This window comes from Amphiprion ocellaris, chromosome 11, assembly GCF_022539595.1.
Source record: "Amphiprion ocellaris isolate individual 3 ecotype Okinawa chromosome 11, ASM2253959v1, whole genome shotgun sequence".
Taxonomy (NCBI): domain Eukaryota; kingdom Metazoa; phylum Chordata; class Actinopteri; family Pomacentridae; genus Amphiprion; species Amphiprion ocellaris.
This window is the reverse complement of record NC_072776.1, coordinates 2,700,268-2,722,660: the sequence shown is the minus strand read 5'-3', so window position 1 is coordinate 2,722,660 and position 22,393 is coordinate 2,700,268. Positions and strand designations below refer to the sequence as shown.

Here is a 22,393-nt window from a genome sequence, read left to right as displayed (position 1 = left end):
TCTTCCCTCTCTCTCCCCCCTCCACCTCCACCAACACACCACTGCTGCTTCCACGTGTGTGTGTGTGTGTGTGTTATCCACCAGGTCACTTCTTATTTGCTACAGACACATGCTCCTCCCTTCTGCCTCTCCGGTGACATGAACTTTGGAAGCAATCTTTTGTAGCCTCTGTCCCTGCCTGATAATTCTTGAGTGATTTTTCTTTGCCTCTGAAGGTGGACAGCCCTCATCCCTGCTTTGTTCTCTGTCCAGGACAACCTTAACGTCTTCCTCAAGGCCTGCGTGAAGCTGGGACTAAAGGAAGCGCAGCTCTTTCACCCCGGGGATCTTCAAGATTTGTCCACAAGAGTCACAGTCAAGTAAGTTTTTGATCTTGTGAGCTTTGCAAAATGATGTTTGATACCCATTATTGCTTTCCCAGAGTTTAGATCCTCTTGTAACTGGGAGCAGCTCCTGTTTTTTGACTCCTCCGTGAGTGAACCAACTGTGTTCTTGCTGCCATTAACATTTACAGAAAGGTTTTAAAAGTAACCTCCACACTTTATGGTTTCACAGAGCACATGTTCCCTCATGTGAAGCATGATTCAAGCTGCAGTTAAAAAAGGTCAGCGCTATTTTCAGAGTGCATGTATTCTTCTGTTGGCACACACTTGTTGAAGTTCAGTACTGTGTGTTTCATCATAAATGTGATGGCTGGAGCAGATGATGAAAACACAAAGAGCCAGTGAAACTAAGCGTGTGTTTGGATCTGATTACAAAATATCTGATCTAATTCATTTCCCTTTGCTGCAAATTAAGCAAATTATGGCTGCAATCGCAAATTATGAGTCATTAAAGTTAACTGATCACTGACAGATGCTAATGATAGCTTTTAAATACACGTCGTTCTGATAATTGGAATAGAAATTGTGTAATTTAATGACACTCCCATAGTGTTTGTTGTTATTTTTTCGTCTTAGACAGTTGCTTTTGTGTCAGTTGTGCGCCTGCCGGAGAGGCGTGTGGTATGCCGAACAACCTGTTCAGTTTTCACACAGGTGTGCCTTCAGTGCTCAGTCCATCCACTGTGAACACACTCTGTGCTGCACAAGCAGAAAGAAAAGTGCTTCAGCAGCAATGCCTTCAGGTTGTTAAACTTGAAGTAGATGGGCGCTGAGCAGCAAATGCATCACTTTAGGTGGCGAAACATTGTAAGGTGAAGCCCTTAAAGTGCGTTAGAGCCTCTGTTCTTTTTGTTTCTCTTAATGTTGTGAACTTCACTTTGTCGCCACAACCTCTTCAAGCATTTTTCCTATGAACCACCCAGAACATTCTTCGCTGACAATGGTGTCGAAACCACATTCGTCACACAGACAGCGGCAGATGTACTGTACATTAGCTGGAATATGGACTCTAAATAAACAAATCTGTCTCCCTATTTCCAGACACACCCTTGCCATACAGCAGAAGGTATGCTGCCTTCAGATATCATCCACCAAATGTCTGATTTAGAGTCATAAACATAAAGATAATCCTGTGATGGCCCTGTGTATTATCAGACATTTCCCGTCTTACATAACCTTTTACTACAGTACTGGTGGGAGGTGACTTGTTTCAGTGTGACTGGAACAAGGTGGGAAAATGATACTCATACTCACAGCTAACAGAAACTGTCGTAAAAATGTTATTTGCTTGTTTGTTTGTTTTTTACTGTAGCTGGGCTTGTTTGCCTCTGTGTCCATCTGCAGGCTGGGGTTTGGCCAAAGTGCTCTCGCTGCCCTATTTTTAGCACCGGGGGTGACTTTGACAAGCAGGATTGATTGGAATGGTATCTGGACTCAGGGTAGAAAAGCTTTTAATAGTTTGTAGTCTCCTACCAGCACATTCCCCTCCTGCATGTGGGTTTTAGAGCACACCTGTGTGTTTATATTTGCTGAAGTGTGTGGTTCACTTGATGAAGACATCAATAGTTTTTTTTGTCTTCGATCGCTGCTGCTGCTGCACTAATAGGGTGAATAGATGAACCTGCAGCTGCTTCTATTGATTTGCTCATGAGTCAGTTTTATTAATTGAATATCATTCTTGTTGTTAAATGCATCAGGTGTTGTTTTATGCTCAGAAAAATGTACAGGGATGCATGCTAGTAGACACAATTATGCACGTGCTCAGCTGCAGTATTTCTAACTCGTACAGAGGGATGGCACACAAAGGGTAACATGAGGAGAAAATCCCAAACATGGCTGCAGACAGGCCACCAACAGCTTTATTGCACTGTTGCTTATCGGAGCCTGTAGGCAAATGAGCCACACAGAGAGAGAAAGTCATCTCTCTCAGCTGTCTTTGCCCCTGGTGTTTGTCCAACCTCCACTCCCTTAAACCCAGTCTAACAGGTGCCTCGCTCAGCTTCTCTGCTCTCTGTTTCAGCAGCAATGAAGTTGTTATTCTGTCAGCGCTGCAAACAGCTTCTCATAAGGGCTTGAAAAACCTCATGTATAAAGCAACCGCCTCTCTTCCATTTTTTGCCCTTTTCTTGTCTTTCAACTTTGATCTTGTGTGTTTTTATACTTTTATGAGTGTATTAGTTGCCCAAATTGTTTTATAGCTGCACTAAACTCTATGAAAGAGTGGTCAAGTTTATCAGTGAGTGGACTGACAGAAAATTGATTAGAAAAAAAATGCCAAATATTCTCTGCTTCCAGTTTGGGGAAATATCTTTTAGTTTTAGACTGCTATCAGGCAAAACAAGCCATCTGGGAGAACATGAAGGGACTTTTCTTTTGTTGCAGTTTTCTGACTTTTTATGTGCCAACAATTAATTGATTAATGTAGAATATAATTGGCATTTTAATCATTAATGTAAAAACATTAGATGCAACCCTGTTTTTTTTCTTTGTAGAAGCTGATTCAGCTCTATTACACTGAAAAAAAGCCTCACTGGCTGAGGGTCTATTGATCAGTCTCATTTAAAATATAGCTGTTAACAAGGCCAGTGTCTCTTGACATGAAGCTGCAGTCAGATATTGAGTGAGGCGACGTGGGCTGAGAACACAATTTAATTCGTACTGGACGAATGTTACGACGGCCATAAAAGCTTATTGAATGTCTGCTCTGACCTTTGAGCTCTGCAGTTGTTGTAGTATTGACCTCACCACCGCTTGCAGTGCTGCATTGCTTTGTGTTGTGAAACCTTTTGTGATAAAGACCTTTATTGCTCGCAAAGACATTTGGCATAAAAATTGCAATGTGGCATGACAAACTGTTGTGATAGAGATAGAGTCTGATAAAAAGGAGCAGTGCACTCGTGGGCGATGTGTTCTGGAAGATTTAGGCACTTCATCCACGTGTTCAACTATAACCAAGTGCAACCATGTTTTAAATACCTTGGGCTGTAACACTGACCAGGCTGGATCTGAGTCATCATTGGAGACTATGATTCACACCTATTTTATACCAACTCCGTCGAATTCAAACAGCTGGCCAGGAAATGAGGGCATTAGAGCGCTGCAGATGAATCATTACATCTAAAATTGCTCTATTCAACTTCAGCCACCTCCTGTAGACCCTCAGCTGCCTGGACTCCAGGCTGGACGAGAACCACAACTCTGAGCCGACGCACAGGAAAAGGTTTCCACAAGCCAGGTTTTCCCTAATAACCATAAATGCCAGCTGATTACTTTACACTTGACCTCTATGATTTTTTTTAACAACTGCCATTTGTCACAGAGCTAACTCTTAATGGGACATCTGGTGTAGCCAGTGGAAATTACAGTGTGCTGTTTTATTGTAACATAATACACTGTGGCGTTAGACTGTAGAGGCTGAGGAGCTCTTATTCAGCTTCTTGCATGAACCTGAGTTTTATCTTCCTCATACCTGCTATCTATCATAGTTTAAGAGGAATTAAAGCGCATCTGATGTGGTAATTAAAGGTTTATGTACTATAGATGTTGTAAAAACTCAGATGCTGTGCAGAACAAGCCACAAGCAGTGGTGCAAAGTAACTGAGGACATTTACTCACACTCTGAACTTAATGACAAATCATGCTATTTACATTTGACTTAAGTATATCCATTTAATGCCTCTTTATACTGCTGCTTCGCTACACCAAAGTGATGAAACTACAAAGAATTCTCACTGAAATCTGCAGCTCCTCCCAATTTTACACAGATGTATATTGAGTTTTAGCTCATTTTTTAACTAAACTTTACTCTTTTGTTTCACGCGTACCCCTCTAATCGTCTTTTCCAGATACAACAAGGATCTACTTTGAGGAAAAATAGATCTAAACCCCCACTGTACACTGCCTGTTCAGTACAAAATAGCAGACAGACACAGTTAGCAATGAGCTGGTGAATATGCTGCAGCGCTTAGCAGCAGTAAAGCCATAAAATGGATGACAAATTAGAGAAAAACGAAACATAAAGTGTCTGAGAAAGGTGTTTGGCACAGACGTGTGGAGAACGACACCACCTTGGTCCAAAATATCCCATAGTTGTTCAATGTTGAGGTCTGGTGACTGTGAAGGCCACAACATATAATTTATGCTACTTTCATACTCATCAAACCCTTCAGTGACCCTTTGTGCTCTATCCATAGGGGCATCTTCAAAGTGACCGCTACCATCAGGATAGAAATTATTCATTATAGGAGAAAAGTGATCACACAGAACTGCTTTGTATTGAATTGTAGGGATGCTGTCTTCTGAGGGGACAAGTGGACCCAAACCATGCCAACAAAATGCCCCCCACCGTAAAACCACCTCACTGTAGAGGTCAAAGGTTCAAGTGTTTGCTTTAATTTGTCACCCAAAGCTCTCAGAAGTTGTACTAAAGGAGGGTTCCTGTTGGACTTATATTCATCAGGTGGACACAAACACGATCCCAAATGAGTAGTAACATTGTTTCATAACTCATGTAAAATAAAAAACAATTTGCTAACAAGATGTGTGGGTGTATTCATAAACAACCAGCTTCCCCAACTCCCAAGTGGCCAAAAAAATCAGATATTGCATGGTTTAGGTATATGTTGCTGAGCATGTTTGTTTTGTGTTTGAATGAAGGACTTTCACTTATTAGACAAGCTGACACTGTGGCATTCCTGACTTCTGCTGAGGTAAGGAACATGTGGCTATTAGTCCAGTTCTTGCTCTGCGACCTCCAGTTGCTCTCAGAACAAACCCCCCACAGAGAGGCGTCCAAAGTCTCAGTCGTTTCCACTGTTTGATTAAGCAAATTATTGACAAGGTCTAACTGCTCCTCAAACCAAAAAAAAGGAAACTGCACAAGATTGGCAGGTACATCAAAATTAGTGTCCTTTTGAAGAATGTCAGTGCCTCCTTCTGAACAATAGGTACAAGGAGTGGCTGTACACTTTGATTGCATGATTTGGATTATGCAACAGCATCCCTGGCTGTAGATCAAACCAAATGTTTGAACGACCTCAAGGAATGTGTTGCTTCCCACACAAATTTGTCCAGACCATACAGCGTGTTATCAGAATTTGTTCAAAGTCAGTGTGTGTTGAACCCCATGCTGAGCGTGTGCTGTTATTTATGTAGATTAAAATTGGCTGTGAGTGTTCATAAGTTAAAGATAAAACAAACGCGCTGCCCTGTGTGTTAGTGTTTCGGGCGTGGTTCACTGAGCTGGCATTGTGCATTCCGGTTTCATGGTTTAATATATGGCACTTTTTGTTACAGTGATGTGTGAACTGTGGACAGATTGTGAAACAAAACTAGTGATGATGCTGAACGACCAATAAAAGTTTGTACAGCGCGGACACGGCCACGGCTGTAAAAAGGCCAACACAAGGGTTATATTTGTGCTCTGTAGTTCACTCGGAGAGAGAAATGCCAGCCTCACCCTGTTTCCCTGTTCACAGAGGGTGCAGTGTCTCATAAATACAACACAATGATGTCCGACACTGTCTCACCAGCAGCTGATTCCTCTCTCAAACTCCTCTCGTGTCTAAGCTTTTTCAGTTGTGTTCGGTCTGTCTGAATCCAAAGCATTTAATCACAGTGAAAGAGCGTAAATGAAGGATGTGGTGTTACGGACTGTGGCACAGCAAGTGATCTTCGTTACAGAGGTATGGTTCTATCACCCATTCATTTAGAGCCTTGCTGATGGGTTTGTTTCTTTTTTTGATGTTATTGTCTCAAAGAAGTGGAGCTGATTTGATGTTGTTACTGGCTGCACAAAGACCTGAGTCCAGTGAGTTTCAGGTCTGTCCCTATACAGCCTTCACCTGTAGATTTTGCTAATCTTGTTGTGGATCTTAACATATCATTCTACTTTGGTTACAGCACAGACAAGGGATTGAATTGGAGACATTTTTTTTTATTTAGTTATTTGTCTAAAATTTGAATAGTGGCCTATGTTTCTCCAGTTTCTTTGTGTTTCATTTTGCCTCTGGTTTGTATTGGCAGAACACCCTTAAGTCAAATTAAATTAACTGAAAGTTTGGCAAAATTGCGTCACACAGTCAGAAACCTCTTTTGTTAGAAAATTATGGTTTTGTTTTGTTTGTAATAATTAAAGTAAGTACATCTTATGCAACCAATTTTGATTAGGCAGCTTGTTTTCAGATTTTTTTTCCCATGATTGTCTAGCAGAAGTGGTTTTCTTGCATCAGTATAGTCTCTGGTATCTTTGCATTTCCACTGTGAGAGCACAGAAGAAGGATGTCTGATGATAGATTAGACTTCTCTCATTGTTTGACCCCAGCAAGAGCGTGGTGGTGTGAAAGTCTGTGTAAACATGAAGAAGTCGAGGCTTGTGGCTGAAATTTATGGCTTCTGGAAGTGATAACGGCATCCTAGAAGTGTCTCAAATAGGATGGTTTCCTGTCAGAGCTTTGTTTACTTGCTGTATAGCACGTATACATTGTTAATCCGCTGTGTTAAGGACCCTGAACTGTCCTGTTATACTTCCTGAAAAAGCTCGTTAGACCTGAAACACAAGTAAACAAACACAAGAAGGACATCAAACTAGAATCCAACTCTAAATATTGGATTTTTGGGCCGATTTTTAAGGAGTAAAAAAAAAATGTGGCATTGATCTAATCTATGATATTCATGTTCAGCTATATGAATATAAACATACAGTGGGCATTAAATAAGGGAAAATATGGGCTGATTGAGCATTAGCTTTATAGCAATGTCTATCGCCAAGCATTAAGCAAATTAAGGCAAAGACACAGCTTTACTCCACACCACAACTGCTCTGTTACATGTGCTGCAAAGAGTAGGCACTGCTATGGTGAATACCTATTTAAGCACAACATTCTTAAATCATCTCAGGCATCTTTTTCTGGGGTAAAATATACAAATTTTCATATTGAAATGTATCAAACAACACATTCATATATCATCAGCCCATTAGCGCAAAGACACTGCTTGGCTCCGCACCGCCACTGCTCTGCTACATTTACTGCAAAGTGCTGACAGTATAGGGAACAATAGAGTTGAACTGCTCTAATGGAAAAACCTTTAATGACAACATTCTTATGAATTAAAATAGAAAAAGGTTCATATGGAAACATTTTAACCCTCCTGCTGTCTTCATTTATGGTCATCAAAAAATATTGTTTCCTTGTCTGAAAAAAATCCAAAAATTCTGCAAAAAAATTCCCCAAATTTCTGAAAATTTGCAAAACCTTCAGGAAGAAAATTCCAATAATTCCATAAAAATTTCCCTTAAAAGATTCATTTTAAAGACTTCCCCAAATTTGGCAAGAAAATCCTTGTAAATATTTTCAAAAAATGAGTAAAAATTTTCAAAAAAAAGTCCTAAAATATCTAAAGTAATTACATATATATCAGTAAAACTTCTAATATTTTCTTTAAGAACATTTACAAAAAAATCAATCAAAATCCAGCAAAATTTGCAGGATTTTGGTTGATTTTTTTGTGAATGTTCTTAAGAAACATTTTTAACATTTCTTTTTTTCCACCAAAAAATGTTCAGAGATTTCCCCAAAATGTTGAAAATGTGCACATCAGAAGTTTCACTGTGAAAATATATATTTTTTTTCCACATTTTCAAACTTTAAAAGGGTCAATTTTGACCCATAGGATGACACGAGGGTTAAACAACATATAGTTCAATACTGACAAATCTGTGGTAGGCCAATATCTTCATACTTGCATTTCTTGAGAAATTTTAAAAATGAAAGTGGTGTTTTTTTGACCAGTTTTGAGCTTCTTTATTACACTGGTTTCCTTCTCCACTAAGCACATAAATAATCACATTGTGGTTCCGATCGCTAAACAGATAACTCTAGTAAAGAGAATTTGTTTCGAGTTCGTTCCCTCTGTATAGAACTTGTGTGCATCAGACTCCAGTGACATTTGCTCGCTAATGTTGTGTTCATCATATGAGCACTCAGCTGATTCTTCCAGGCTACAGAAAAGTCCTGAGGCTCCAGAGGACTGAAAATAGCCTCTTTTATCTTCTGTGTTCAGCTATTACCACAGCCATAAATGAGCATTACAAGAAGTGGTGAGCTGCTAGATTTGGTGTACAGCTTTCCTTTCTGGCTACCACTGTTATAGACGTTGTGACTGCGCTCCAAGCCACACAAGAGAGGGCTTTTTTTTTTTTTTTTATGGGGCCCATAAATCCGCTTGATGCCAAATTGGTACACGTCCATTTCAGTTTTCATCGTTTGGCGAATTAACATGTTGGAAACCCCTGGTGTGAAATGACGCATAGTGGTGGGAAAGCTGATCTGCTTCCCATCCAGTTAAATCTTTTCAGTGGAGGAAGGAGTGCACAGATCCTTCACATAGGTGCTCAAATACACAACATTTTTATAATAACAATGTCTCAAATGACGGTGTCAGCTCCACTCATTATAAAACTGTCAGGTCCACAACTTTCCTATTTTGGTTCCCTCTCACGACTCTCACAGAACATTTTCAGACCCGGCAGGCATTTTTTTTAAATGGAAAAGCTCTAAAAAACACTTTATAGGCCCTATTGAGCACCAAGCAGCAGATAGACACAGTTAGTGAGTACTTGCTGAACATAATGGAACATTTAGCAGCTAAAGAGTCGAATATTTCCCTCAGGTGTTTGTAGAAACCTAAAACAGAGCTACGAAGGAGAGATGATACTCATCTTACATTCATCACGTGGTAGTTAGATAGATCCTGAGGGTTTTGCAAGATGATTAGTTGGAGAAAAAACAGTTCTACTACACAAATTTTAAATTAATCGCAACATTGTTCTTTAGCTGTTTTATATTTTTGTAAAATCTTGGGTAATTCTATTTATTTGGGTCTTATATAGTTATAATAAGTCGCTTTCAAGATATTTGAAATTTGATGAAGGTCCCAAGTAGACACTCTTAGGTCCATTCAGATAAAAATGTAACATTTCTCTCTTCTAGTAAAGCACAAGTACTGTAGAAAGTACCTTATTTGAGGGAATGCATTTTGTTTCATTTCCAGCTCACTGTTTTACAGGACAGTTCAGTTGCCCTTCACAGCATCCCTGCTCCTAAAGAATGGAAATAATGTGTTTAAGTATACCTTTTTGCTTTGTTTTCTCCCCCTAAACCAAGCGACCTGTAGGAACCCCAGCATGTCCGCCTGACAGGCAGCGATCTTTAGTGCACACATCACCGTCTCGGCAGATTTATTGGTTTCTTTGCATGCCAGGAACGAACCTGTCAGAAATCCCACTGCTCATGTCTGGAGAAAGGCATGTGTGGCTATTGTATTACCACATGATAGCAGGAATGTGCAGCATGCAGAGGGGATGTAAAGCCGACTGTAAATCTTTATGTGTCACCATTACGGTAACTATATGTACTGTAGCTTATCACTGTTTACTGACATCTCCAGGTGGACGGTACAGTCATACCAGGTGACAGGTACACAATGTACGCAAGAGGTGGGTTATATTAGGCCTGCAGGTTGAGACTGTTGTGCTTTGTTTGGTTTCACGGGAGCTGACATTTTCCTGGGAAAGTGATTTAATGACTGCTAGGTCAACTGTCAAAGCCCAGAAATATGACTGAAATCCTCTATGACCTTTGGTAGCTGTTTGGAGCTTTGTTGCTCCCACAGCAGAGCCTTGTTGGGTTTTAAATTAGCTGTTTTATCATCATTTGAGGTCATAAATAAAAAGCCATTTGTGTCTGTAAGTGTTTTTGCGATCGCTTGATGATACGATTAGCCCAAAATTATTTCCACAGATGTGACAGCTGTTTAATCCCAACACTTTCTTTATGGCTCGCTGTGAGAAATGTGTGTTTGTTTTTCCTCGTAGCCTTTGTGTTGGGTGTGAGAGCGAGCGAAGGGCTGGCAGTAGTCCGGATTGTGCTCCCAGTTTCCAGCTCTTTCACTGCCCAACACATAGACCCAACAACGATGCCCTCTGTTCTTTTATTGTCTTTTTCTCTCATACACAAAAACCCCTCATCTCTGCCTCTTTTTTTCTCTCGTAGGCATCAAGAGACCAACAGGAGACTGAAAAATGTGAGTGTTTTCTGAGATATGGATTTGTTGGTCTGTAATTCAACAATAATAAACCATAAAGCATGATTTATGGCACAGAAATCCTCAATTTTACAGTAGGTATAGTCGCTTGAACATTTTGTACAGTTCTCACAATGACACTTTCACATAAAGAAACTAAGTATGTGACTTGAACACTAAACTGCGTTGATTTTTTTATATTAATCCCATATATTTTTGGGACATTTGTGCCTAAATTACACTAAAAAGAAGGGGCATGCGGTGAAGTTTCCCCACCAGATTCACACTGAGAGCATTACACGATCATCATCTTAAATCCTGAGATCATGGGGATTTATTTAGAAGTTCGTTGAGGTATTAGTTCATAAGAGGAAACAGGTGAGCTGCTACTCCTCTGAATTTCATTTGAGTTGCTTTGCCAACAAAACTGCTTTAATGTGCTCCAGTATTTGTATATACACAAGACATTTTTCTGTTAAAAATTTTGCCACCCTTGTATATATTGTAAATAAAACTGCTGTAACAATGTAAATTTCCCCTGGAGTGGGGAGAAATAAAGAACTTTATCTTATCTTATCTTATCATTCAGGGGAAAAAGTCAAATAATCACCACATTTTTTTCAGTTAATGTACCATATGTGTACGTTTTTTTTAAGTTTGCGCCACAAATTTAGGAGATTTAGATATCTCATTGGTTCTTTTTTGACAAGATGTTTGTCCCATGCATGTAATAAATTTAGCTCAAATGTATGCTGTTCATTTCAACTGCAGCAATAGTCATTTTCTAACTTGTATTACCTAAAACCAAAGTGCTAATGTGTCAGTTTGAACCGTATCATATGCCATAGGGGTACAGAATTGTGCCAGCAGTGATGTTTGTTTGCTTTAGTGCACTATATTTACCTGTGCAACCTAATAATGCACATACACACACACACACACACAGCAGCAGAGTATTCTGGATGAGCCTGGAAACAAGAGCATGGTTCCCTCAGTCAGAGCAGGACTATCATAACAATCACCTGCTGTAGCACCGCGTTGTACATTCGTCACTGAGGGCAAAGGTATAGCGATAGTCTGATGTATTTTGCCCGCTGGTAATAATTAATTTCCAGATTACACCTATGTATGATCTCTACTCACATTTTTATTCTCTCTCTCTCCAGGTATTGATCACCATTTACTGGCTGGGTAGAAGAGCTCAGTGTGACCGTTTCTATGATGGACCTTACCTGAATTTCAAGGCGTTTGAGGGATTACTGGGCACAGCGCTGTACAAGGTAAATTCCTCTTAAGTCTAGAATTATTTCACCTTGTCATGAAACAAAAGCTTAATTTTTCTTGTGTAAATCCAGAAATAGCTATGGTGGAAATCCTCTTTTACAGTCGCTGCGCAGCACATTTCAGTATCCTGCCTGGTATGTGGACTATGTGTGGAAGAATGACTGTGATAGGCTGAGGGGCTGCAGGTTTCTGGCCACTAAAACCAAAGCTACGTTAAGTCATAAATGACCCGACCCCTTGACTCAGCTATTTTAATCTTGTTTACAGCACAGTGCACAGCTCGCATAGTTGACATGTGAAAATAGCCTCTTCTTTCCTTGAAGGAGCCCCGTTTCCTCCCCCTTTGCTTATGCCACTGTTGAATTTGGCACTTGTCTTTCGCATAGATTTATAGGTGGTGTGCGAGGCCTCTGTAATTCGACTGACTACAGGGATTTGCAGTAATAGCAGTTGGTTACAAGCACGTTTTGTACGTTCAGCCATGATAATCCAAGTTCAGTAGGCTGGGTTTAGTTTGTGGACTTGTATTGTCTGCTAGAATTCGGCAGATTACAGGACTGAAAATCGTTTTCTTTCTAAAGTGGCTGACACGTTTTTGCTTGTTTGTAGCCATTCTGCTTAAAGAGGCTCCGGGGCTTGCTTATGTGTTTATGCGCAATGACATTCTTCTCATACAGTAAACACAGTCATCAAGGGCATGCGGCTCACGGCACAGTTTGTTTTGACAGAGATGGCAGAGAAGAGACAACAATGAGGTTATTCCATTTAAGCCGAACCACACATCACCGCTTATAGATGGTATGGAAAGGGTGTGTTTACTCTAAGTGAGTCTGCGAGATTGGAGAGGCCAGACAACACAGGCTTCACACTCCACCTGGGAGATCTCACCACACACACAGCGGAGCTAAACACTGTAACTGGCACCCTGCTGTCTCAACCTGTGGCTGTTTGTGTGCATTGAAGGCTCTGCAGGAATCGTCCGGTCAGAAAGGCAGCAACGTCAGAGACAGCGGTTTTGGGGATAGCTGGTACTCGGAGCGAGAGGAGCTTTACCATCTGAGAGGAGGAGGAGGAGGAGGAGGCGGTGGTGGACACAGGAGAGACGACTCCCTGGACAGCTTGGACTCTTTGGGCTCGCGACCACACAGCATCTCATCGGACGCCACCCTTAAAGGCAGCAGCGAGGGTAGGAGATGTCATTCCCATCTACAGGCACACTTATAGACGCCCTCACACCTTATTTAAGTCCCTTTTTACTCACTAATGCTGAATTAGTGGCACCACAGTGTGTATTATTTGAGATTGACTCTCACAGTCAGCAGTAGTTTGTTTAAACTTTCTCATATTGTGTCTCCGCATGAATATTTATCAGCCAGTTCATGTGTTTAAACTTCAAATATTTGTGAACAGGGAGCATCGGAGCCAGAAAGTTGACTCCCGGTTTGTGAAAACAAATGCCCATTGCCATCTAGTGGTATGCTTTTGAAAGTGAATACTTCCAATAAAAATTCACTCAAATCCTCCAAGAAAGGAGAGACGTCTGTGATGTTGTATGCTTTAGAGAAAGGAAAGTGATCTCAGAGCAGTGGACAGTGAGACATTCCACAGCCGTCCACACCAGCTTGTAAATGAGGAGGCCTCCATTCCCCACCCTGCACCCCTCTGTTAGTCCTCCAAAGTCCCGCCAGAACACACAACACACCCCCTCACTCTTTTTTTCCAACTCACTTTCCTTTTTCATTTGTTTCCTTTCCCCTCATCCCCTGCCTTGCACCTGTTTGTCCCGGTCCAGGTTGTTGCAGTGACACTGAGGCAGACTCTGTCTTCAAGATGGCTGAGAACAGGGACAGTCTCAGTTACCGCCGGTCGGTAGTCATCACACCGAAATCCAGCGCTCCGTTTAACCAGTTCCTGCCCACTAAAGACAAACCTTCAGGCTATGTTCCTGCTCCACTGAGGAAGAAACGGGCCGAACGCAATGAGGACAACCGGCGCAGCTGGGCCAACCCCAGTTATGAAGAGGACGAAGGCACACTCACCAGGTACCAGAACAGTCGCATTGATCTGCTTAAAAGGTTCTGTTTCTCATCTCAGTTCATTGCTAGAGAGCTTGTTTATAAGTAATTTATTGAAATCTGATGTAGGAGTGCAGGGTCTCCTATCTAAATTCCTGCTTCAGATGGCAGATGTTTTAAAGGTGGCTGTTCTTGACTTTCTCCTCTCTCACCAATGTGTTGTGTGCAAATGGTCGATGGTGTTGTGTTGCGTTTTTGCTGTGGAATGACAACCTCAGTGACCCGAGGGTTTTGTCCGACCGCTATGGCAAGAGTCAAGCGTCCCAGAGTACCCCGCCTGCTGCTCGCCTCCAGTTGGCCTACGACTATGAAAGCGGCAGCGACTCGGACGCAGACCGACCTGACCCCGATCTCGTTCTGGACGACCTGGCCAGCAGACGCTTCCACAGCCCCTCCCCAGCTCCTCCCACCAACTTTGCCGTACCCATCAGTCCCGTGGCGGGGGGAAGTGTGGCTGGGGGGAGAGGCAGCCCCTGGCCCAAGGTCACTATGACTCCCAATGTTGCCCCTCAGCAAAATGTGACCTGCCTCAGGTCAGAGAACATGAAGCTACAGTGTGACTTTAGTGTGCCTGTCTGATGAGAGCTTCTCTTACCCTCAGTTTGCATGGTTATTAGTAACCATGAGCGACATCTCTGGTCATTGTGTGCCGTCTCTAACACTGCTTTGAGTCTTCAGTTTGTTGGTTTTCGTTTGAATTGTTTTGAGGTTTTCGCCGCAGCACGTCCATATTTGCGCTTCTGAGTTCCATGAGCTTGAAGGAGTGATTTGAGTTGGCAGCATAACCTCTCAAATCAGTGTTTTTCCTCACACTTTGGTTTCTGAGCTTGCGTTGGTTTTGCTAATCCTTGCGTCATCTCATCTGAGGTTGATGTGCTCGAGGAATATGCTCCTTTTTGGTGTGCTGCACTGCTGCTGACTTTTCACACTTGTTGGTTGGCTGTCTCTCCTGAGCAGCAGCAGCGGCAGCATCAGCAGAGGGGAAAAGCTGCCCCAGCAACGTGGCTCCGTGAGGGTGGACCACCGCCGAAACGTGTCCACCGACAGCCTGTTCAGGGAGATATACGATGACTCTGAGGATGAGGACGATGAGGTGGGCTATGCTGACCCCGTCCAGGACGATCTCTATGCCCGTAAGATGGGCATCAAACCACAGCCTGTGACCAACGTATCTTACGACAAATTCTTACCAAAGTTCTGGACGCCTGAAGAAGACGTTCACATACAGAAGATCAAACTGGGCTCTCAGAGGAGACCCTGGTACAAGAAGATGCAAGGCTTCAGGTGTGTGAGGGCAGTCAAATACAGCATGAGGTGGAACACACGTATACATGTAGCCCTCTTCCCTCGCTATACTACACAGATAATCCTATACTAACACTGTAGAATGAATTTAAACTCTTGCATATTCATTTCTCACTTTTTGCTATCCTTAAACAACTGCATGCCAGTTTCACCTTCTGATGTATAATCTTGTGATTCTATGGTTCACTCCCACTTACATTTCTCTCTCTTTTCCTGCTCTCCACCGCCTCCTACCTGTCCTCTCTTACCTTCCCCTTCATCCCATCCTGCTGTCCTTCGGCTGTAGCCATAAGAAGTCGGGCTCTTCGTCAGACGACTCGGACTGTGACATCAGTCCTTGGCTCTCCTCCGCCCCCTCTCCCTCCGGCCCATCTCCCTCTCACTCACACGAGGCCTCAGCTCAAACCACCCTCGTTGTGGGGAAAAGGTCGATACAGCTGCATGACTGTGACGATGCAGGAATGTTTTAGACCGTCTGGATTTATAGAGAACAAAATAGAATCGATGAGCTGCTTTCTAATACACTAATGATTAAATACACAATCAGGCTACTGGAGCTGCCCTAACATGCTTCATACAGCAGTTTGCTTGTACTGACCTTAGTTTGAAAATAGGCTGTGTCCCATTTTTGTCACAGTGTAAACTCAATGTTCACTTTTGTCATAGCAACTAGCATAGCAGTTTTTTTTTTCCAAAGCAGCGTGAATGTAAAATGCTCATTTGATCAACAAGTTTGAATCAAATATCTTCACTGCTTCTTGTATCTTTTCCTCCTTTTCTTGCTCTTTGATCCGGTTCACATGCATGCACTCATCACCTCTCTGTCCTTTTTCTCTCCTTCTGCCCACCTTGCAGTCTTCATGTCCAACCAAACACTCCCCCAGAGCTTCCCAAGATACAATCCCCTCTGTTAGAGACCCCCCCACTGGTGTTTCCCCCTGTGGACCCCACCTCGGGTCCCAGACTGGTTAAATGTCAGAGGTGGCCTCTCCTAGGGCGCCAAGACCCCCGCGAGCCCCCAGACCCTTTTGATTATGAAAGCATTTGCCCTGATTTGGAGAATGATGATATGTTTGCCAGGCGAACTCTGGCTTTCCAGTCCAACGCGGACCTGGCCGTGATGAAGACTCAGCTGTCAGGCCGCCGTCGACTCTACACGTCCGAGCCCCAACTCAACATTGTCACCCAGCAACGCGACCGACAAGGAACTGAGGAAATGGATTTCCCTGACATTGAGCAGGACGATGTGGTGTATCGTAAGGAGAAAACCCAGCAACAGCGGCCGCTCTCAGGAGCTCCAGACAACTATGTCCCCCATGCCCATCCCAGAGCCCTGGGCCCTGCCACCTGAACTCAAGTCCCGGCTCCTCTGTCCACCGTGTCCTCTAAGTCAGGAAGCAGCAAAAACTAATCAAGTTGAGAAGGAGGTGCGTCCTAAAACGGATGATATGCTAATTCGGAAGCTCAGAGTTTGTTCTGATCAGAGCCAATCAGCCAATCAGATGACGCCCTCAGTGCCGTCTTCCTGCAGTGAAGGAGACCTGCAGAGGTGGCAGGCGATCAGGGAAGCCAGTCAGCTACGACATAAGAAGAAGCTTTTGGTGGAGAGGTTGGCTGCTCTGAAACTGTAGAAACAGATCGATGTAAGATCACCTGTTCGGCTCCTCTCATGTTTTCTTTCGTTTTGGTCTTCTTCTTGTTTCTGTACTATTTCAGTCTTTGAATATTGTCTGTTTGAAATTGAATTTCTTGCTATTGACTAAGGTTTCATTTGAAGGTTTTCGCACTCAGAAATTTGATCCTGTTTCCAAAAACTAATAGTTGGATCTTTTATGAGTATTTTGACACAAACCACAATGTCGGACATGAGACGAAATTCTCACATAACGACTCAGAACTTCTCTTGTGTGAAATGTTTGTTGTTACCTCAGAATTGAAAAACTGTGTTCCCAGTCAGCACAAAAAGCGAAGGAAACTCTTCATGGTTTTCTGTACACGTGAGGAATGTATGGATTATTTGACTTAACAGACACGTGGTATGTAAATGCAGAGTGGATCCCCAGATTGCACAATAAACCAGCTGCTGTTGTGTATTTTTGAGGTTTGATTTATGAGCAGAACAAAACATTTCTTTTTACCAGAATGGTTTGGTAGGTCATGTGCAGGACAGACCCTAATTCTGCATTCATCTTCACTTTTCTTTTCCTATCAGACCGAGTTTGCCTGTGAATGGAGGAAATATTCATGCTCAATAAAGAAAAAGAAATGATTCTGTGTTGGCTTGCATTGAACTGACTGTGTGTAACCTTACGTAATGACTACAGCAACATGGATCTGACCCGAGTTCAGTGATGTTTTCCTCAGCAAAAAGAACTTCACACAAACATGTAAAATTCAAAGTGCAGCAGCACGAGTGTGTGGAAATGTTCAATTCTGAGAAATATCCAAACATAACATCCTGAACCCTCAGAGAGCCCCGAGCGGAGCAGCTAAATGTGGTCTCGTCTGTTGTGCCGACATGAAAGAGTGTAGAAATTCCCCACCGCTCTGAAGAGAAGATGTGACTTGTGGATTCCATAGTAACTTGAACACAAATCTACACTGCAGTGTTTGCACATGAACAGACACACAAAAGCACACACAAAGCGACCATTTAACCTGAGTCAAGCCCATCTGGATTTACTTCGCTCCTATATGTAAAGTCATGTTTCCAGTGGCATCATGTTGGAGTCTCCAGAAAGGCAGCATTGTTTAGGGAAAGATACATGTCTGCACACCTCCCCAGCCAAATGTCAGCGTATGGAAATGTGATACTGTGCTGTAATCCCACTGTACACACCTTTAATCTGTTTACTGTGTATAATGAAGAAGAGAAGAGTCACATTCTAGCTGCATACTTTTGAGGCCCGCCGGCTACAGATGAGTTGGTGCTGGAGTCTCTAATTGGCCTCAAGCTCCTGACCAAGACTCACTGTCAAACACCGACCTGTAAAAATGTGACTTTGTTGTCTGTGGTTCTCTCTGGTTTCCTAGACAGCAGCACATGCAAGAGAGTATCGACGGGTGAGTTGATATGGGCTCCCAGGAATGTGGCACGTTTGCATTCGCTCCGGCCTCTTGCGGTCGCACCCCGCTGCCTCCTGCTTTTGTGCTGCTGTTCTCACTCTCTGGCTGCTAAATGCTGACACACAACATTGAGTATTGTATGGCACTGGGCCAAGTTCAGGGTGTGGGGGGGGCGGGTGGGGTTCTCTGCTTCACAAAGCTCTATTGACAAAGCAACAAAGTGAAATACGTGGCAATACAAAAGCAATATGCTGGGTCATGCACCTAAACTGCAGTGTGTCCCAGTGAGAGTTATGACAGCAGAGGTCTAGGAACTCTGATTGTATTATGAGACCTGTGTAAATCTTCACAGGTAAGTTTACATTTTCCAAAAGCTGCAAGCTTTAAACGACTTTTGCATGATGGGGAGGACGGGGATGTTTGTTACTAACTGACTGAGCTTATGTCACTCCACAGTTGTTGTGGTTGAGCCGTGTGCTGTGTACGCAAACTAACCCTTTACTGCAGATTCAAGATGTAACATCATTTCTTTTCAGCATCAGTGAGTGAAAATGTTTCATTTATTTCAGTTTTAAATGGGTTTTTGTTTCCACAGCTTATTTGACACAGTGGTAAGAGATGGTGCATGCAAACCTGGAGTGGATTTTAAACATGTTTTCTTTCTTTTTATCTTGTTTTAAGGTTTTGCCATGATATGCAAACTGAACATCATCAGTTGTTCTGCTAATGCTTTGGCTCTTTTTCTGCTCTTTCCATCTTTTTCTCTTCCACAGGAGTAAATCAACAAACGATATCAAGGTCGACCCCGCCGTCGCCCGGCAGGTTCGCTATGAAGAGCTGCAGAAGTATCGTGAGCAGGTTAAGGAGAGCGATGATAAGTGGCAGGATGTGAGTAGAACTGATAACTCTGCTGCGTGTTAATGCTTGAGGATATCTGTCAGCTTCCCACCGTCCTTACATAGGATAGGAATCAAGACTAGCCGACTTGGGCAGAAAAAAAATTTGATTTCCGCACAGATAAGGTTGAAGTGAAAGGTGAGAACATGATCTGTGTTAAAAAGCCACAGGGTGAAAAAGAGCTGCTTAGATGGAAGTCAGAAACAGGCAGACACTGATTGGAGCAGCACTGCCCTCTGGCTATGGTCTGCCCTCATTTCCAAATCTCTGTGTTGGCAAGAAGCTGTAATTACTAATAATAGAATTAATGCAGAATGATGCTATAATGTAATATAGATGCATGTTGTCAATCAGAGACCCAGCGATGAAAAGACTGGATCAATTTTAAATTAACTCTGCATCACTGCTGCATTAAATTTAACCACTATGGATCTATTACACATTCTTAGCTAGAAAAAATAAATATAATGAAAAGTTGTCCATATCTACATGACTGGCTGTGGTCTGATTGGTGTCATGGCAAAATAATCGAGTCTTAAAGCAGCATTTAGGTCACACAGTCTCCAATTCACAGGGGAAGTGAGCCGGGAGGAGCCTGAAGCACACAAATAGAACACCTTCAAATGTAGCCCTTTCTCTTTTTTGTCTTTCCCTCTGCTTCTCAACTTCGCTTCCCTCAGGTGTCCACTTAGTTTTAGCAACAAAACCACTCTGCTTTATCCAGATCTAAGCTGATTAGGGTATAAGATATGATGCGTGAGGTGATCTAGGTCTGCTGTCTCTGCAGGACCTAAGCAAATGGAAGAATCGGCGCCGCAGTGTCAACTCTGATATAGTGAAGAAGAAAGAGGAAAGGGAGAAGATCGAGCAGATTACGTACGGCGTCAACAGAAGGTCTAAGACCTTCAAGGAGATGCAAGAGGAGAGGTAAGGAACAACACACCTGATCGGGGACTTTTGATGCACTAGAATTTCTATGGAAAAATTTGGAAAATTTTGTTCCCCTTATGCACCATTTTTACCCTCAGATGAGGATCTTTGGTAAGATAATGAGAAAAAAAGGTGTTAAACATCAGTGTATGAGCAGGAGTGACTGAAACTGTGCCTTCAGCCAGTGTGAAAGTGTAATTTAATCGTGCCTCACAACCTGCCTCCCCCCTTTTTTTTGTCCCACATCTCTCTGTCCTCCTCTTTGCAACCTGCTTTCTGCTCTCCTCCTTGTCACCCCATCCCCTCCCCACCTTCATCTTTAATTTTACCCATCACCATCCACTTCTGCTCCTCTGTTCGGTCCACAGAGAGGGTAAAGGAAGGAGCAGCATCGGCAGCCGTATTGGATCTTTCTCTTACTTGGACGACGACAAGGACGTGTTTGAGAAACCTGTTGTGTCTCCACGAACCCGAACCCTCCCCGCCAGAAGCTACACTATTGACACTCCTTACAGTTCCTCGGAGCCCTCTCTGAAAGAGGAAGAGCCCCCCGCTGCTACCCCAGCTACAGGCAGGGCCGCCTCCCCTCCCACCTCTCTGGAAGTTGTGGACAGTCCTGCAGGCAGCGACTCTACGACCATCATCACTCCCAGCAGCCGCCGCTCATTCAACAGATCCCCGTCTCCACCGGCTGCACCTTCACAGAGGACTCCAGTCTCTGAACACACCGTCACAACCAAGAAAGAGGAGGCCACAAGTGTCGTTGCCTCTTCTACATCCCTACAAAAGGTGCCCGAGCCGAGACGCTCATTGTTGGGCACACAGAGCGAGGCGGAGGCCCCCTCCTCCGGCTCCCTGCTCAAACAACAACCACAACTCAGCTCAATGGAACCCAAGCCTCCCGGGGTGTCTCGGGTTACCGCCTCCCTCCCCAGGACCTTCCAGAGATCGGATAGCGCACGTCTAACCTCAGTTGTCACGCCAAGGCCCTTCGGGACCCAGTCCTCCCGCATCACGTCTCTTCCCAGAGCCTTTACTGTGAGTACTCGACGGTTTTACGACTGAACACAAAGTACCAGAGCAGCACAAGGACATCTAGAGGTCAGGATGAGACGCTGTTTGTTTGGCTGATAGAAATCTTTTTTAATGTTGGCAGTTTGTTTTGAGTGCCACCCCAGAGTCCGATCTGATTACAGTGTGAATAATGGATGAAGCCAGTGTTTTTATAATGCTAACTCAACTACCAGAGCTGCTATTTTCAGCCTCCGTCAGATTCATGACTGTTGCACAGTTACGTCTGCATGTCAGGGGAAGACGGTTTCACACACATTTAAAATTAACACATTTGCCAACTATTCCAAGGCCTTGTTTTCAGATGGAAATTTATAAATTTGCAATCAACAGCCCTGTGTTTTCCCAAGTTAATCTTACATTATGCTGCGATCATTCTACACAGATGGATGACTCAAACAAGCGTATCAACGGCGACGTCGACGTGTCTAAGAAGCCATCAGTGCCGAGCCGCTATCACCAGTTCATGACCTCTGAGGATGAAGCTCACTCCAGCTCAGCACACAGCAGCGATGAAGAGGAGGAAGAGAGGGAGGAGGAGAGCATGGCCTCTACTCAGAGCGTCTCACCTGTCCCTCCTCAGGTTAAGAGTGCAGTCAGTCCTGCTGCAGCCAAGGAAACCAACCAGGTACACAACTTCACTGGCACTGAAAATTAATTCATGTATTTGCTATGTGGGCGTTGAGCTGTTTTTGGAAACTAATCAGTGAAACCGAAAGCACAGTTTTGCCAGATTTTAGCTTTTTGTTATGTAAAAGTTGCTTAACCCTCCTGTTGTCCTCATTTATGGCCACCAAAAAATATTGTTTCCTTGTCTGAAAAAAAATCCAAAAATTCAGCAAAAAAATCCCCCAAATTTCTGAAAATTTGCAAAACCTTGAGGAAGAAAATTCTAATAATTCCTTAAAAGTTTCCCTGAAAAATTTTATTTTTTTTAAAAATCCCCCAAATTTGGGGAAGAAAATTCTTGTAAATATTTTCAAAAAATCAGTAAAAATCTTCCAAAAAATCCTAAAAATATCTAAAGTGATTAAATATGTATCAGTAAAACTTCTAATATTCTCTTAAGAACATTCACATAAAAATTAACCAAAATCCAGCGAAATTCGCTGGATTTTGGTAGATTTTTATGTGAATATTCTTAAGAAACCTTTTTAACATTTCTTTTTTCCACCAAAAAAAATATTCAAAGATTTCCCAAAAATGTTGAAAATGTGGACATCAGAAGTTTCACTGTGAAGTTTTTTATTTTTTTTTCCCACATTTTCAAACTTTAAACCGGGTCAATTTTGACCCGCA

At 42.8% G+C, this 22,393-nt stretch overlaps 1 protein-coding gene across 12 annotated transcripts in view; it reads left to right on the top strand.

Moving 5' to 3' along the window:
* The window catches only part of lmo7a (LIM domain 7a), a 56,253-nt gene that overhangs the window by 14,929 nt on the left and 18,931 nt on the right, over positions 1-22,393 (top strand). For 10 of the 12 annotated variants that reach the window (XM_023280862.3, XM_023280782.3, XM_035953596.2 and 7 more), the window contains exons 5-14: positions 253-359; positions 10,436-10,466; positions 11,633-11,746; positions 12,714-12,936; positions 13,543-13,792; positions 18,164-18,193; positions 18,970-19,084; positions 19,881-20,020; positions 20,392-21,061; positions 21,480-21,722. In XM_023280862.3, coding sequence (XP_023136630.2) covers positions 253-359; positions 10,436-10,466; positions 11,633-11,746; positions 12,714-12,936; positions 13,543-13,792; positions 18,164-18,193; positions 18,970-19,084; positions 19,881-20,020; positions 20,392-21,061; positions 21,480-21,722 — 1,923 coding nt within the window. Of the gene's footprint in view, positions 1-94; positions 134-252; positions 360-10,435; positions 10,467-11,632; positions 11,747-12,713; positions 12,937-13,542; positions 13,793-18,163; positions 18,194-18,969; positions 19,085-19,880; positions 20,021-20,391; positions 21,062-21,479; positions 21,723-22,393 lie in introns of those variants that run through there. The other 2 variants (XM_035953792.2, XM_023280614.3) reach the window with 2 other exon arrangements.